Genomic DNA, 16,698 nt, shown 5'->3' on the forward strand with positions numbered 1-16,698 from the left:
GGCCATCAGCGTTAGCTTAGCATTAGCTTAGCGATAGCCGTGGACCTTTGCGTTGAGCAAGGGTGTCAAACAAACTTGGGTGATCAAATAAAAATCACTCAAAGAGAGAAACAAATACAGAGATATGAGAGAGATGGAAACAATTTAACGACAGGAGGCGTCTGGCTTTGGCGACATCGTTTGTAAATATTTTTATGGTGTGCTTCTCTCACTGTTACCTCAAATTAAAGGTGTAGGCGGGCCTGACCCAGCCCACGGGCTGGACGTTTGACACCTACGGCGTAGTGTAAACGTATTAAACTAACGCAAAGTAACCCTGCACAAAACGTTCTCCAAACTTACTAAGGCAAAAGTCTACACAGAGAATCTCCAGATTAGTTGAGAGTTAGCGTAGAGACGGAATCGCAAATAGGGAACCTGCCTGTCACAGAGACAGAGTCGGCAAACCAGACTGATGAGTACTCGAGTAGTGTCAATACTCGCCTGTCACCAATGGATTTCCTTTGGCGAGACGACATCTGGCTGCAGTTACTAGGTTATCAGTGCAGGGTGTTGGCATTCTATCCTGACATCCGCGTAGTGCAGGTTTTGGCCGCCAGCCATAGCGACTGATAGCTACCCGGGCAGTGTCGATAGTTGCCAGTCCCCGACAAACGCAGATTTCTTCGGTGAGACGACATCTGGCTGCAGTTGTTAGGTTATCAGTGCAGGGTGGTGGCATTCTATCCTGACATGCGCGTAGTGCAGGTTCTGGCCGCCAGCCGTAGCGACTGATAGCTACCCGAGCAGTGTCGATAGTTGCCCGTCCTGACGAATTTCTTTGGCGAGACGACATCTGGCTGCAGTTGCCAGGTTATCAGTGCAGGGTGGTGGCATTCTATCCTGACATGTGTGTAGTGCAGGTTTTGGCCGCAAGCCATAGTGACTGATAGCTACCTGAGCAGTGTCGATAGTTGCCCGTCCCTGACAAATTTCTTTGGTGAGACGACATCTGGCTGCAGTTGCCAGGTTATCAGTGCAGGGTGTTGGCATTCTATCCTGACATCTGTGTAGTGCAGGTTTTGGCCGCAAGCCGTAGTGACTGATAGCTACCTGAGCAGTGTCGATAGTTGCCCGTCCATGACAATTTTCTTTGGCGAGACGACATCTGGCTGCAGTTGCCAGGTTATCAGTGCAGGGTGGTGGCATTCTATCCTGACATGCGCGTAGTGCAGGTTTTGGCCGCAAGCCATAGTGACTGATAGCTACCCGGGCAGTGTCGATAGTTGCCAGTCCCCGACAAACGCAAATTTATTCGGTGAGATGACATCTGGCTGCAGTTGCTAGGTTATCAGTGCAGGGTGTTGGCATTCTATCCTGACATCTGTGTAGTGCAGGTTTTGGCCGCAAGCCGTAGTGACTGATAGCTACCTGAGCAGTGTCGATAGTTGCCCGTCCCTGACAAATTTCTTTGGCGAGACGACATCTGGCTGCAGTTGCCAGGTTATCAGTGCAGGGTGGTGGCATTCTATCCTGACATCTGATAGTTGTTCAGTGCAGGGTGGTGGCTTTCTATCCTGACATGTGTGTAGTGCAGGTTTTGGCCGCAAGCCATAGTGACTGATAGCTACCTGAGCAGTGTCGATAGTTGCCTGTCCCTGACAAATTTCTTTGGCGAGACGACATCTGGCTGCAGTTGTTAGGTTATCAGTGCAGGGTGGTGGCATTCTATCCTGACATCCGCGTAGTGCAGGTTTTGGCCGCCAGCCATAGCGACTGATAGCTACCCGGGCAGTGTCGATAGTTGCCAGTCCCCGACAAACGCAAATTTCTTCGGTGAGACGACATCTGGCTGCAGTTATTAGGTTTTCAGTGCAGGATGGTGGCATTCTATCCTGACATCTGTGTAGTGCAGGTTTTGGCCGCAAGCCGTAGTGACTGATAGCTACCTGAGCAGTGTCGATAGTTGCCCGTCCCTGACAAATTTCTTTGGCGAGACGACATCTGGCTGCAGTTGCCAGGTTATCAGTGCAGGGTGGTGGCATTCTATCCTGACATGTGTGTAGTGCAGGTTTTGGCCGCAAGCCATAGTGACTGATAGCTACCTGAGCAGTGTCGATAGTTGCCTGTCCCTGACAAATTTCTTTGGCGAGACGACATCTGGCTGCAGTTGTTAGGTTATCAGTGCAGGGTGGTGGCATTCTATCCTGACTTGCGCGTAGTGCAGGTTTTGGCCGCCAGCCGTAGCGACAGATAGCTACCAGAGCAGTGACGATAGTTGCCTGTCTCAGACAAACGCAAATTTCTTCGGCGAGGCGACATCTGGCTGCAGTTGCTAGGTCATCAGTGCGGGCTGGCGGCGTATCGGCCTGACGCCAATGCCCTGCAACCTCAGGTTCGGCGCCTTCCATCCACGTTTGGGACGCGGTCAGCAAGCAGACGCTGTCCATCCTGCGCTGCGCCCACGCCAAGGGCGTCGGCTACGTCAACTTCAGCGCCACCGGCAAACTGCTGCTGTCGGTGGGGGTGGAACCCGAGCACGTCATCACTGTCTGGCGCTGGCAGGAGGGTAAAGCCGTCTTTGTCAGGGACCTGGCCTCGGGACCCACGACCTCACTCCACCTGTGTTCTCTCAGGCACCAGGATCACCAGCAAAGGGGGTCACCCGGAGCGCATCTTCGTGGTGGAGTTCCGTCCCGACTCGGACAGCCAGTTTGTGTCGGTGGGCATCAAGCACGTCAAGTTCTGGACTCTGGCTGGCGGCTCGCTCCTCTACAAGAAAGGCGTCCTGGGATCGGTGGAGGACGCGCACACGCAGACCATGTTGGCGGTCGCCTTTGGAGCCGTGAGTCCGGGCAGCCACCGCCTCATCTTCTGCAGGACTCGCAATAAGAGATCTGGTCTGAAACGGATCGGAATCTGGCCTGTTAGCTCAGTTGGTTAGAGCGTCGCGCTAATAACTCCAAGGTCATGGGTCGGACCTCCAAACAGGCCAGAGTCTTTCATAAAATCATTTTTTACCCTGAACTGGTTGGCAACCAGTTCAGGGTGTCCTCTGCCCACTGCCCGAAAATAGCTGGGATGGGCTACAACATCCCCGCGACCCTACTGAGGAGAAGCAATGCAGCTAATAGATGGATGGATAAATCTAAATCCAATCTAAATCTCATCTCGATTTCATCTTGATTTTATCTAAATGTCATCATAATTTTATCTAAATCTAATCTGAATCTGATTTGAATCTAATCCAAATCCAAATCTGATCCATCAAAATGAATGTAATCTACAATTTATCCGAATCTAAATTTAATCAAAATTTGATGTAGACCTAATCCAGATTAAATCTTAATCTTATATAAATGTCATCATAATTTGATCTAAATCTAATCGGAATCTGATTTGAATCTAATCCAAATCTAAATCTGATCCATCAAAATGAATGTAATCTACAATTTATCCGAATCAAAATTTAATCAAAATTTAATGTAGACCTAATCCAGATTAAATCTTAATCTTATTTTAATTTCATCATAATTTGATCTAAATCTAATTTAAATCTGATTTGAATCTAAATATAATCCATTTTATTGAATATAATCTAAAATTTATATGAATCTAAATTTAATGTAGACCTAATCTAGATTAAATCTTAATCTTATCTAAATGTCATTATAATTTGATTTTAATCTAATCTTAATCAGATTCGAATCTAATCTAAATCTAATCCATCTAAATGAGTATAATCTAAAACTAATCCGAATCAATATTTAATCAAAATTTAATGTAGACCTAATCTAGATTAAATCTTGATCTCATCTAAATGTCATCATAATTTGATCTAAATCCAAACTGAATCAGTTTTGGATCTAATCTAAATTTAATCCATCTAAATTAATATAATCTAAAACTTATCCGAATCTAAATTTAATCGAAATTTAATGTAGACCTAATTTTTATTAAATCTTGATTTTTATCTAAATGTCATCATAATTTGATCTAAATCTAAACTGAATCAGATTTGAATCTAATCTCAATTCAATCCGTCTAAATTAATATAATCTAAAACTGATCAGAATCAAAATTTAATGTAGACCTAATCTAGATTGAATCTTGATCTTTTTATCTAAATGTCATCATAATTTGATCTCAATCTAATCTGAGTCTGATTTGAATCTAAATCTAATCCATCTAAAGGAATATAATCTAAAACTCATCCGAATCTATTTGCAATCAAAATTTAATGTTGACCTAATCTAGTTTAAATCTTGATTTCATCTAAATGTCATCATAATTTGATCTCAATCTAATCTGAATCAGATTTGAATCAAATCTCAATTCAATCCATCTAAATGAATATAATCTAAAATTTATCCGAATCTAAATTTAATGTCGACCTAATCTAGATCAAATCTTGATTTTTATCTAAATGTCATCATAATTTAGGTCTACAATAAATTTTGATTAAATTTTGATTTGGATAAATTGTAGATTATATTCATTTAGATGGATTGGATCTAGATTAGATAGACAAACAGAAATGGTGGATCGAACTGGATGTTTGATCTTACAGTACACAGAGTCCAGTGTATTTTCCCGAATTGCTCAGTCCACGTATTTGAATGGATTAGGGGAGTAATGTAGATCTAATCTTGATTTAAACTTTATTTTATCTAAATGTCATCATAATTTGATCTAAATCTAATCTGAATCTGATTTGAATCCAAATCTAATCCGTCTAAATGAATATAATCTTAAACTCATCCGAATCTATTTTCAATCGAAATTCAATGTCGACCTAATCTAGATTAAATCTAAATTAAATCTTATCTAAATGTCATCAAAATCTAATTGAAATCCAATCTTAATCTAGATCTATTTGGAATCTATTCTGAATGTAAACGAGTGCAAAAAGCAATCAGGTGTAGGAGAGCGCGGAAATTCAGAGGTCTGACGTGCGCCCGGCACCTTTTCAGAACCAGCTGACCTTCACGGGCGCCATCAACGGCGACGTCTACGTTTGGCGCCATCACTTGCTGCTCCGGGTGGTGGCCAAAGCCCACAGCGGACCCGTCTCGGCCATGTACACCACGCTCAGGGACGGCCTCATCGTCACCGGCGGCAAAGAAAGACCGTGAGTAAACGGGCGGAGCCGCGGCTCCCCCTCCCTCTGGGCTCCCCCCATCGCCGTCTTCTTCTGCGCAGCACCAAGGAAGGCGGCGCTGTCAAACTCTGGGACCAGGAGATGAAACGCTGCCGGGCTTTCCAGCTGGAAACCGGACGAGCCGTGGAGAACGTGCGCTCCGTCTGCAGGGGGAAGGTGACCGAAGCCGCTTTCAAATTTCCTTTTCAATCAGTCTGCCACACCAACTCAAGTCAAGTCGTTTTTATTTTATAAAGAGTCTCAAAGAGCTTCACAGGTTATTACACAGACTATTTTTTCAGACTACCGTAAATTCCGGACTGTCGAGGGCACCTGATTATAAGCCGCACCCACCACATTTTAAGAGGAAAAACGATTTTGTACTTAGACAAGCCGCACCTGTATATAAGCCGCACGCGCCCACATTAAAAGACCGGACTTTAAGTCCCGCGATTGAAACTGAATTTTGGTTTGAACGTCCTTATTTAAAGTACACAGTCCAAAAATCACAGCCGGCAAAATGAATGGAAAATGATACCGGTACTTAAGGTTTGATGCAGACCTGCAGAGTCCGGGTCCCGTTGAAAGTAGTAGTTGAAAGTAATTGAAAGTAATCAAGTTAAAGTAACCCTACCCAACCGTGGGCGTGGTTTATTGAAAGGTCGCACGGAGTTGTGCATACATATTCAATTACATACAATAGATAAACATTAAAAACGTATAAAAAACAATGGAATTAGACTGAAAACGTAGATCTTTGAAAATGTGACTATGTGTGAAAAACAGGTTAAGCAAGTTGATTTCATAGCATTGGAATCTGAGAAATACACAACTAAAAGAAACTTACTTTACAAGATCAATGACACACGAAGCAGAGGAGGACGGGCGCTACCGTAAAGCCCCTAAACAACACAGAACGCGACTGAAAATGTCTTCATTCAAAAAATATATATATCATAATGATATATATTATTTTGCGTACCACTGCTGGCACGTGTGTCATAGGTTGCCGACCCCTGGTGTAGAGGCAAAATCGGGCCTGAAAAAAAAATCGCCCGAATTGAGGCAAACTCCAAATTTTCATATTGTATTTGTGAGGACTCGGGAGGAGGATGTCAGGTATCTGAGGGTAAAAGTCTTCAGAAAAATATTCAAGGATTATCTTGAAGTGAATACCTGACGAAGGGAATGTATTGAGATGAGTACTAAGACAAACATAGAGTGGGAGACCGGAGCCTTTGGACAGGGGAAAATTCAGGGACTGGAAAATTCAAATTCAGAGATGTCGATACATCCGACCCGCACAGTTTTCCTTGAATGTACAGATATAAATATGTAGTATTGAGTTGGAGTATTGAAATACTAAATAATATGATAATCATAGCTATGAGTACTATACAGTAGTGCAAAGAGTGCAAGAGGAGCAGCTGAACAGACAGTCAGGTAAACAAGTCACTATACAATAACAATAACAATGGAGTACGGTAGTGCAGAGGAGAACAGATGTGCAAAAGGAGTGGCTAGGTACAAGAGAACTGACAGTAGTGCGAGGACAAAAAAACCCAAAAACAAACAGATGTACAGATTAGCAGCTGGGTAGGCTTGCTAGGCTTGTGAAAATGGGGCGACGCTTCCATCTCTTGGAGAAGGGGAGGGACTGCAGGCACCAAACCATGACAGAGGGGGGGGACTGACCAAGTTCTACCGACGCCATTTAAATTTCGGACCAGGCTCCGGCTTAAGATCTTGCCTCTACAAGAGTGTACTTCAGGAAGGGTAGCCGACTGACCGACATGCGTCCTGGTTCCAGGGAAAGATCCTGGTGGGCACCAAAGACGGCGAGATCCTGGAAGTGGGCGAGAAGAACGCGGCCTCCAACAGCATGATCAACGGGCACACCCGAGGGGGCATTTGGGGTCTGGATGCCCACCCTTTCAAAGACGTCTTCATCTCCGCTAGCGACGACGCTACCGTTCGCATCTGGGACCTGGCCGATAAGGTTCGCACCCGTGCTCGAAATCCTTGAAAAGGCTTGGATTTTCGTGTGCTTGGATGTTTACGTTGAGGGGCGGGGGGATATAGGGGGAGACAGGGATATGGGGGGGAAGAGAGAAGGAGGATATGAGAGAGAGCGAGAGAGAGACGGGGAAAGAGAGAGAGAGAGAGATGAGGGAAAGAGAGAAAGAGAGACGGGCGAAAGAGAGACGGGCGAAAGAGAGACAGGCGAAAGAGAGACGGGCTAAAGAGAGATGGGCGAAAGAGAGACAGGGAAAGAGAGAGAGATGAGGGAAAGAGAGAAAGAGAGACGGGCGAAAGAGAGACAGGCGAAAGAGAGACGGGCTAAAGAGAGACGGGCGAAAGAGAGACAGGCGAAAGAGAGACGGGCGAGAGAGAGAGAGAGATGGGGGGAGAGAGAGAGACGGGGGAAGGGAGAGGGAGTGAGAGAGAGGGGGGGAAGAGACGGGGAAAGACAGACAGGGAAAGAGAAAGAGAGAGAGAGAGACGGGGGGAGAGAGAGAGCGGGGAAAAAGATGGGGGAAAGAGAGACAGGGAAAGAGAAAGAGAGAGAGAGAGGGAAAAAGAGAGAGAGAGAGAGATGAGGGAAAGAGAGAGAGAAAGAGAGAGACGGGGGGAAAGAGTGGGAGAGAGAGAGAGAGAGACGGGGGGGAAGAGATGGAGAAAGACAGACAGGGAAAGAGAGAGAGAGAGAGAGAGAAGGACAGGGGAATGAGAAAGAGAGAGCAAGAGAGAGACACGGGGGAGAGAGAGAGAGCGGGGAAAGAGACAGGGGAAAGAGACAGGGAATGAGAAAAAGAGAGGGATAGAGAGAGAGAGAGAGAGAAAAAGAGAGACGGGGGAATGAGAGAGAGAAAGATGAGGGAAATAAAGAAAGAGAGACGGGCGAAAGAGAGAGAGAGAGAGAGAGGGAGAGAGGGAGAGAGTGTGAGTGTGAGTGTTTTGGAAAATTGTGCTTGAATTTAGCCATGAAAAAGGTGTCCAAACCTAGGACGAGGGTGCGTCCTGGGTGCGGAGGCTTCCGTGGCCTCATCAATCTCCCACAAATGAAATCGTGTCCTCCCTAGAAACTCCTGAACAAGGTGACTTTGGGCCACCCTGCCAAGTGCGCCACCTACAGCCCCAACGGCGAAATGCTGGCCATCGGAATGGACAACGGCGAGTTTGTGGTCCTGCTGGTCAACTCCCTGGCCGTATGGGGTAAAAAGCGGGACCGGAGCGTCGGCGTACAGGACCTCCGGTAAGCCCGCCGACCCACGCTTGACACCTTAGACGGCTGTTAAGCCACGCCCACACCCGATTTCTGGTCAACAGCACCAGGGAAACCATGCTGTTGAGAATCGTGCCAGTTTCATGTCGTTGTCCGTGTTGTTGTCGTTCGTGCTATACGCTTGTCAACGTTCCGCGAGATTAAAGGAAACTCCCTCCAGTTACTGGACAAACAACCATGACAGCGAACAGCACTTGTGACCAATATTCCCTGTGATTTTCCTTACGGGTCTGAGCGTTCACACAAAGTCGGTGAGCAACACTCGAAACAACAGTGAGCAACGGCAATCCCGAGTGTGGCAACTAATCCATTATCAAACATGTCCAAAACTTGACATCACGTTACATTTTGCTGAGTTTCCGGCAATGCAAAATGATTTTTCACTTTTGAATGAATCGACTCATGTACGATTGCAAAGGTGGCACGGCCTACAAGTGTCATTTGTTTTTACGATTCTTTCACAAGATTTCCATTTTTTTTATTCCTGGTATCTTTTGTCGCATAATAATAACATTTTGGGGGGCTTATTGAGTCGGTTATACGATACACAACTGTATTTAATCGCATTTTTTAGTGGAAGTACAATGTTGGCAACAAGATTGACTTGATATAATTGGAAATTATTTGAATGCAACACAAACTTTATTTTATTTTTACCTGTTTATTTCTCCTTTTTTGAAAAAATTCCTTTAAAAAAATCTCATTGTGTTTATTTTTCCCAACTGTTACTTTTTCTTGCTTTTTTGTTCTCTATTACCTTTTTTCCTTTATTTGTTTCTTTCTTTTTTCTGGCTTTTTTTCTGAATTTTTCCTTCTGTTTTGTCTTCCTTTTGTTTCTTTTTTTCCTCAGCTTTTCACTACTTTTTCATTTTGGTATTTTTTTTCTTTTTTGTTCTATTCCCCCTTCCTTTAAGTCATTCTGTGCACAATTTCACATAATATTTGGTCGTGTAGGGATGAAAGAAGCAAAAACAACCTGAAGAGCCGTTTACGACCCGAAAGAGCCGGTTACTTTTAGTGAGCCGAGCCGAAGAAGCCGGTTCTCGGCAAACTACTAACTTTACTCAACTTTGTTCTACTTCGACTCCACTTCAAAATACCACATTTAGGACACAACGTCAAGGGAACCCGTCTATTTTGACCTTCATGCACTGTCACTTTGACTTAATCCGCTTCTTAATTAGCAATTTGGAGCCCTGATTTTTGTGAGCTAGCTAGATTTTCTTGTGCGCAGCTTAGAGGGAACATTGCTTGTAACGCGTTTGAACGACGACTTCGGCAGGTGTGGGCGGGGCTTCACCTGTTGACCATACGGGAACACTGACCGATGGCGTTTCAGGTTCAGCCCGGACAACCGTTTCCTAGCGGTGGGCTGCGCCGAGAGCGCGGTGGACTTCTACGATCTTTCTTTAGGCTCCGCCCTCAACCGCATCGGATACTGCAAGGACATCCCCGGTTGCGTCATCAGCATGGACTTCTCAGCCGACGGCGAGCGCATTCAGGTAGTTGCCACGGTCGCCGCGGTGACCCGCACGGGCGTCGCCCCGCACGGGCGTCGCCCCGCACGGGCGTCGCCCCCGTTTCCGAGGTCCGTCGCTAAGGCAACCTCTTCCGTCCTTAGGTTTCCACCAGCACCTACGCCAGGCAGGTCCACGAGGTCCCCTCGGGCAAGATGCTGACAGACCCTGCACAAGTGGAGAGGATCACCTGGGCCACCTGGACGAGGTGATCTTGGTTTCCTTTGGTTGAGAAGTTTTTAAGTTTAGTAGACACTCAAAATAAGGAGAGGAGACATCAATGGATTTTGAGCTTGCAAGCTTTCAGATAAGAAATTCCAACCTGTTTTAAAGGCCATCCCCTGAACTTTTTCGGGATGAAATCTCCAAGTTTACTAAAGCCAAAGGGTTGGCAAATCAAAGAACAGCGATGTGATTGGCTGATAGTGACAATGATGTCAACAGTGCAACCGACAACAGTGAGGAATGACCAAATAAGGAAGTGGCACCCCGTGCAGTTTCCTTTGCAAGTGTCCAATAGTCAAAACAGAATACAGTTCTCATGTGTTGATGTTGTTTTGCGATGCGCCTGAGTCAAAATGTTTGTGGACCCATGTGGGGGAGGCAGAAGTTACACAATACACTTGATATCAATGACATTAAAGACGATTCTAATTCTAAAACCAGAAACAAAACACACATCAGACACATACAAACTAAGGTATCTTAAAGCATTTCAATAATTAATAAAGCCAAATTCATTTTGAACTAGGCCCTTGACTCAGCCTCTTGGCTGGAAACAAGTGTCTCTGTCTCTTGGCTATGCAGTGTATTATGACTTGACCGACAATGGATAATGGATAATTGATAAAGAATATAGAACAATAACCCTCTACAAAACCCCCCGCATTGTATTTATTAAATTGTTCTCTCGTTCTGCCATACTTCACATATTGTGCAGAAGTCTGGGGCAATAATTCCAAAAATTGACTCCATCCCCTTTTTATCTTCCAAAAACGTGCAATGAGAACCATACACAGGGTAGGATATCAGGATCATACTCATATCTTGTTCCTGCAGTCCAAATGATTCAAATTGGATGATTTAGTCAAATTTTTCACTACACAACTGCTATTTAAGGTCAACAAAAATACAGTGCCAGAAAACGTCCATAAGTTATTCATTCGGAAAGAGGGAAATTATAACTTAAGGGGAGTAAATTCATATTCCCGAAGGTGAGAACCACCAGGAAAAGTATGTGTGTGTCTGTGTATGGAGTCAAACTTTGGAACAATTTACAAGATCCAACTATTCATGTGTTCAAATTTAAATACAAATAAACATTACTAGCAGAATACAGAGATGAAGAAAATGGAGTATGAGTGATACGAGAGATTGGGAATACTGCGTTTACAACTATAGTTAACCTTGTTATTATTGTTACTATTATTATATCATAACTGTTATTATTGCTATTGTTATTATCATTGGTGTCACAATGATATTTAGTGAATAGTACCATTATAACGTTAATAGATTGGTACTATGATGATTAGTGTATAAAATATGTGACTATTATTCAAATTATTGATATCTGACACAAAAAACGAGCTATCCGTAAAATGTAATTAAAAACGAAGATGTAGGGGTAGGGAAAATTGTCAGGACCAGAACGGAGACAGGACCCACTTGCGTTGCATTTCTCACAAGTTTTATTGGAAGAAAGAGAAAGGGCTGCGCTCACGATCCGGTGATAGCTGGACGAAGGGAGCAGGTCGCTCTGAACGCGGAAGTGGATCTTCCGTGGCGAGCGATGGCGGTGTCGGGAACGGAAAAAACGGGTCAGTAGCCGGGACAAGAGAGCAAAAATGTGGTTCGGGTTGAAAGCGAGTCGTAAGGCAGGAAAGGAGAGTAGACGTTGGTCAGGATCAAAAGCGGGTTGAGCCGGGTCAAAAAGAGGCTTGTTTAGTGTTAACTGAGGTTCGCAGACAGACTGACAAAAGGAGACGGACAGGAGTGGGTTTGAATAGGGACAGGGAGCCAATCAGAGTCCGAGGCACAGGTGATTTGCATCAGCAATCATGACAAAAATAAGCGTCTGCTTCTTACTACCCCTTTTCGATCATGTTATATTCACATTATTTTGGTTTTTGAGTCATTGTTTTTGTCCTGTTTTTATTTTCTAACGTTCGAAATCAAGTTTTCAGTCATTCACTCAAGGTCTTCAGGAATCCTAAGGGTTCAGCAAAGTGAGGAGGGAGTTTGGGGTATTTCTAGCAGAGGTAGATTGGGAAATGTCGCCGTCCTTTTGGTGAAATGTGGGACTGCAGGCGGGCATCGACCTGAGACCATAAAACGATGGTGTTTTGTGCGTTTTTAGCATCGTCGGCGAAGAGGTTTTGGGGATTTGGCCGCGCAACGCCGACAAGGCGGACGTCAACTGCGCTTGCGTTTCCCGCGCCGGCCTCAATCTGGTGACCGGAGACGACTTTGGCCTCATCAAGCTCTTCGACTTCCCCTCCTCCGAGAAATTTGTACGAGGCTCGCCGCGCTAACCGTGCTAACCATGCTAACGAAGTGTGTGTTTCAGGCCAAGCACAAGCGCTACTTCGGCCACTCGGCCCACGTCACCAACGTCCGGTTCTCCTGCGACGACAAATTTGTCATCAGTGCCGGCGGCAGCGACTGCAGGTGAGGCCGCTGAGAGGAGCACAAGAGAAGAATTAGCTGCACTTGTGAATGTGTCTACTCGATGTCGCCCAAGCCAAGGGCCACTTGGAAGCAATTTTTAACTGAGTCACTCTGGGTGACATTTGTCAATGTTCAGAGCAGTTTTTGAGAACAAGTCACGGCATTTAGATGGACCAATAACTAACATTTCGGTCTTTTCAGAGTTAAGGCGCAAGAATTTGAGTGACATCCACTCTTTTATCTCAGAGAGGCAGGCCTCCAAATTTCCACAATTTAGTGTGGCAGATTCCTCCATCGGAAGATATAGTTGCGTAGCAATGGAAATTGTTATTATACTTGCGAATAATATCACATCATGGAAGCATGTAAATGCTGAAAAGAAGGGGACCGAGTACTGAACCCTGTGGAACACCACAGGTAACACTAAAGGGCTCAGATCTCATTTCACCCTATTTAACACAGTGCGTCCTATCTGAGAGGTAGGATCTGAACCATAAGAGGACGGTTCCTGAGACACCAATCCATTTTTCCAACCGTTCTAGTAAGATATTATGGTCCACAGTGTCAAAAGCAGCACTGAGGTCCAGCAGCAGCAAGAGTGATAAAGCGCTGGAATCCATTGCCAGGGGTTCTATCTCTTACTCTTAACTTCTCTCTCATTCTCAAACCTACTAGTCGAGTGTTTTTTTCCTCCTAGCACGGGACTCTTGAGCAGCTCAAATGACTTTGACAGTTCTATTAGCAAAAGAGTCATCTATCAGGCGATAAATGTACTACTGATTCATTATTCATTATTCTTCATTCTGATTGAAAAAAATACAAAAGAATGCTTGGAATCATCTTTGTTTTTCTCCATTTTTCTCCTTTTAGTCTGTTTGTGTGGAAATGTCTATAGTTGGTGGATTTCTCCAGCCCCGCCCTTCCCTGGGGCCTGCCCAATCAACGCTGGGGGGGCGTGACCTGGCGCCATCAGGACCACGGACAGCAACTTTCTGGACGGCCGATCGAGACACCCCAGTCGATCTGCTTTCGTGTGATTGGATATTTCCCGTTTGGAGATGAAAATAACAGGCTCGAGAGGGGCTCCGTTCCTGCCGTCTTCTAGAACTGAAGTTTCAACGATCCAGGTCCCGATGAGCACCGAGACAAAAGTCCCGAAATGTGAAGCTTTAAGTACCGCTTCGGTTTTGGGGGGTGACACCGATCCCGGGCGGTCCGCCTAAGCAAAACCGGCCAGAGTTGCCGACAGCGAGCCATCCGAACGACGGCAACCGGGCTTTTGAAAATGTTAGCTTGTAAATGTTCTCGTTCGGTCTTGCGTGTTTGTTTACATTCGGCGCTTTCATCAGCGTTTTGTGTCCACGATGTGAAAAATGTCTAAATAGTCTGGTTTTATCATTAAAAGTCAGGTGGCGGCACAAGGTTTTCGTGCTTTTTTTCCTATCCGCAACTTTGAAATGTCAACAAACGATCAACGAGTTGGAAAAAACGGGCCCAAAATGCCCCATTTGGGAGGCGGGCTCAGATTCGTAAATACAGTGGAACCTCGGTTCTCGACCATAATCCGTTCCAGAACCCTGTTCGAGAACCGATTTGTTAAATCACCGAAATCATTTTTCCCATTAAAAATAATGTAAATCGTTTTAATCCGTTCCAACACCCTGAACGTTTACCTTGAATGTTTAACGTAAACATAAAGCTAACCCAGGCTAATCGTACGTCCGCGTTACTGTAATCTTCCGTATGAAAGATTACGCTAACATGAACGTGTAAAAATAAAAAAATCAGGTCGTTTACAAGTTATTTAGCACCACAAGTGGCTAGCGCTTCATTGGAAAGGGGGCTCCGTTCCAACACCCTGAATTTTGGGCTCAGTTCCAACACCCTGAATGTTTACCTCGAATCATAAAGCTAACCTAGGCTAATCGTACGTTCGCGTTATCGTAATCTTCCGTACGAAAGATTACGCTAACACGAACCTGTAAAAAAAAAAAAAAAGATAAAGAAAAGAATTATGAATAGGATTTCTTACCTTTGTGGTGGTCAGCAGAAGGCGCATGCTGTATTCCCGAGCAAGATCGGAAATTCGCACACCTCTTTCATATTTAGCTATTATGTCTTTCTTAAAGGCAATAGTTGTACGAACAACTGTTCTTTTTTCACCTGTCCTGCTTGCACCGACCTTCTTCGGAGGCATAGTTAGGGGCTAAAACACTCCGTTCACCGATATTAAAAGCGAAAGCAAAAAGAGGCAAGTGTGCACGTGATAACAGTTGGTCACGAGGGATGGGGGCCATCTACATGATCTACACCCGTATGCCGCTCAGCATGGCACCCTAGCGTACGCACTCCCGCATTACCGGCGTTCGGACTCCGAATTTTTGACTGAACAGCAAGAATTTCTCGAAATTTCTGGTCGAACACCGATTTGTTCGAAAACCGAGGTTCCACTGTAACTGAAGCTTCTTCTTCGTTGGATTGGCCGGACACAAAAGCGAGAAATACTGGGTGGATATAGATATTGGACTTTTCAGTCATTGCATTGACTGCTACTGTTTGGTGTGCAATATCCAATTATCCATACCCGTCAAGCTGTAGGTTTTTCCCGTACAAAGTACGTTTATGATGCATTTTAAGACGTGTACGACGGAAGAAGGCAAATTTGTCAATGATGGGTATCATCCGGTATACACCGACGATCACGAAACGGCAAATCAATCAAGTCAAACGAGTTGGCCGCGGTAGCCTCTATCTCGGTATTGTTTTTTTTTCGTTGCAAACAAAGTGAGCGGTTTGATGCTACTGTGCGCATGCCTCTACCGCCTGGGGATTTCCCATCATGCATCATTCCGATCACACGTGAACAAAGCGAAAGCAGAGCAGTAGGCCTACATTACAATGGCCGAACCTGAATGAGAACGCCGTAAGTCATTCTGATCTGAAAACAACAGGCGGGGTTGATTGAGTATTTTGAAATACACATGGTCTTAAAAAACATCAGATTTCATGTGGTAGTTGTGCAGTGAAAGGAAGTCCGTCTCTTTTTAGAGAACCGGCTTTTTCGGCTCAACTCATTAAAGAGAGTCGGCTCTCAACAGCTCACTTGCTTTGATGCATTATATTACGAATGATGATGTTGTATAAAGAAGTTAAGAAAAAAAAGGAAGTATAAAAGGAGAAAATGAAAAAAGACAGGTTTGTGGTTATCCCTTGAATCAGTATATTACCAACAATAATTTAATGCAGAAAATGAATTCATACTTTAAATAGGAAAATTCTATCTATCTATCTACCATGGTCATATCCCTCAAGAGGGGTGACTGACAGCAAGACAAACACATACAATAACAAACAAAATAAAAGGGGAAAAAAATAGCAAAAAACACACACACAGAATGTTTGGGGGACCATGGCCAACCCAATTGCCCAAACACCCAAACAAGTTAGGCACTTCGGCACCCAAGTTGGTCATGCTTTCGTCCCTCCAGACATTGTTTATTTGATGTTACAAGTCTCAATAAAATTGTTCAAACCAAAAAATCTCTATTTACCCTGGTCATGTCTCTCAAGAGGGGAGACCGACAGAAAGACAAACACAAAAAAAAAGAAAAGAAAAAAGGAAGTAGCAAAAAACACAAAACATATTGACCATGGCCAACCCAAATGCCCAAACACCCTAACGAGTTAAGCATTTTCGGCACCCAAGTCGGTCAGGCTTTTGTCCCTCCAGATGAAACGGGATACAAGAAAGCGGCCATGTCACTTGGGTCAGGGTGACACAACACACTCTTTTGTTCAACAGCAGGGCCCGACAGCTTTCACTGGTTTACCCCTGCCGCATCATACGGTTGCCCAGCCCATCCTTAAGAACGCGTCCACAATCCCACTATCCTTTCACAACACCTCTCCACTCCTTCCTATTACCAACAACAGCTCTAGCTCTAGCTTCCAGAAAATTCTACCAAATTATATTTGCATGTATTTATTTCTCCTACAGTGAACGTCCAAGCGACTTCATTTTTGAACTTTTTTTTATAATAAACCTCATTCATGTCGAGCAACTCAGTATCTCACAACAAAATGTTCATTAACAATATATATGATAA

General features: G+C 44.6%; 1 protein-coding gene across 1 annotated transcript in view; it reads left to right on the forward strand.

Annotated features, from left to right (window-relative positions):
• The window catches only part of LOC148360464 (echinoderm microtubule-associated protein-like 6), a 29,979-nt gene extending 15,964 nt beyond the window's left edge, over nt 1–14,015 (forward strand). Inside the window, exons 33-43 of the mRNA XM_088341312.1 lie at nt 2,375–2,548; nt 2,616–2,824; nt 4,953–5,110; nt 5,182–5,296; nt 6,930–7,118; nt 8,203–8,375; nt 9,745–9,907; nt 10,027–10,130; nt 12,282–12,435; nt 12,492–12,592; nt 13,463–14,015. Coding sequence (XP_088197438.1) covers nt 2,375–2,548; nt 2,616–2,824; nt 4,953–5,110; nt 5,182–5,296; nt 6,930–7,118; nt 8,203–8,375; nt 9,745–9,907; nt 10,027–10,130; nt 12,282–12,435; nt 12,492–12,592; nt 13,463–13,487 — 1,565 coding nt within the window. The 3' untranslated portion in view covers nt 13,488–14,015. The remainder of the gene's footprint in view (nt 1–2,374; nt 2,549–2,615; nt 2,825–4,952; nt 5,111–5,181; nt 5,297–6,929; nt 7,119–8,202; nt 8,376–9,744; nt 9,908–10,026; nt 10,131–12,281; nt 12,436–12,491; nt 12,593–13,462) is intronic.
• Nucleotides 14,016–16,698: the final 2,683 nt, after the last annotated feature.

This window comes from Urocampus carinirostris, chromosome 8 (assembly GCF_059441175.1).
Source record: "Urocampus carinirostris isolate Australia breed hairy pipefish chromosome 8, RoL_Ucar_1.0, whole genome shotgun sequence".
NCBI lineage: Eukaryota > Metazoa > Chordata > Actinopteri > Syngnathiformes > Syngnathidae > Urocampus > Urocampus carinirostris.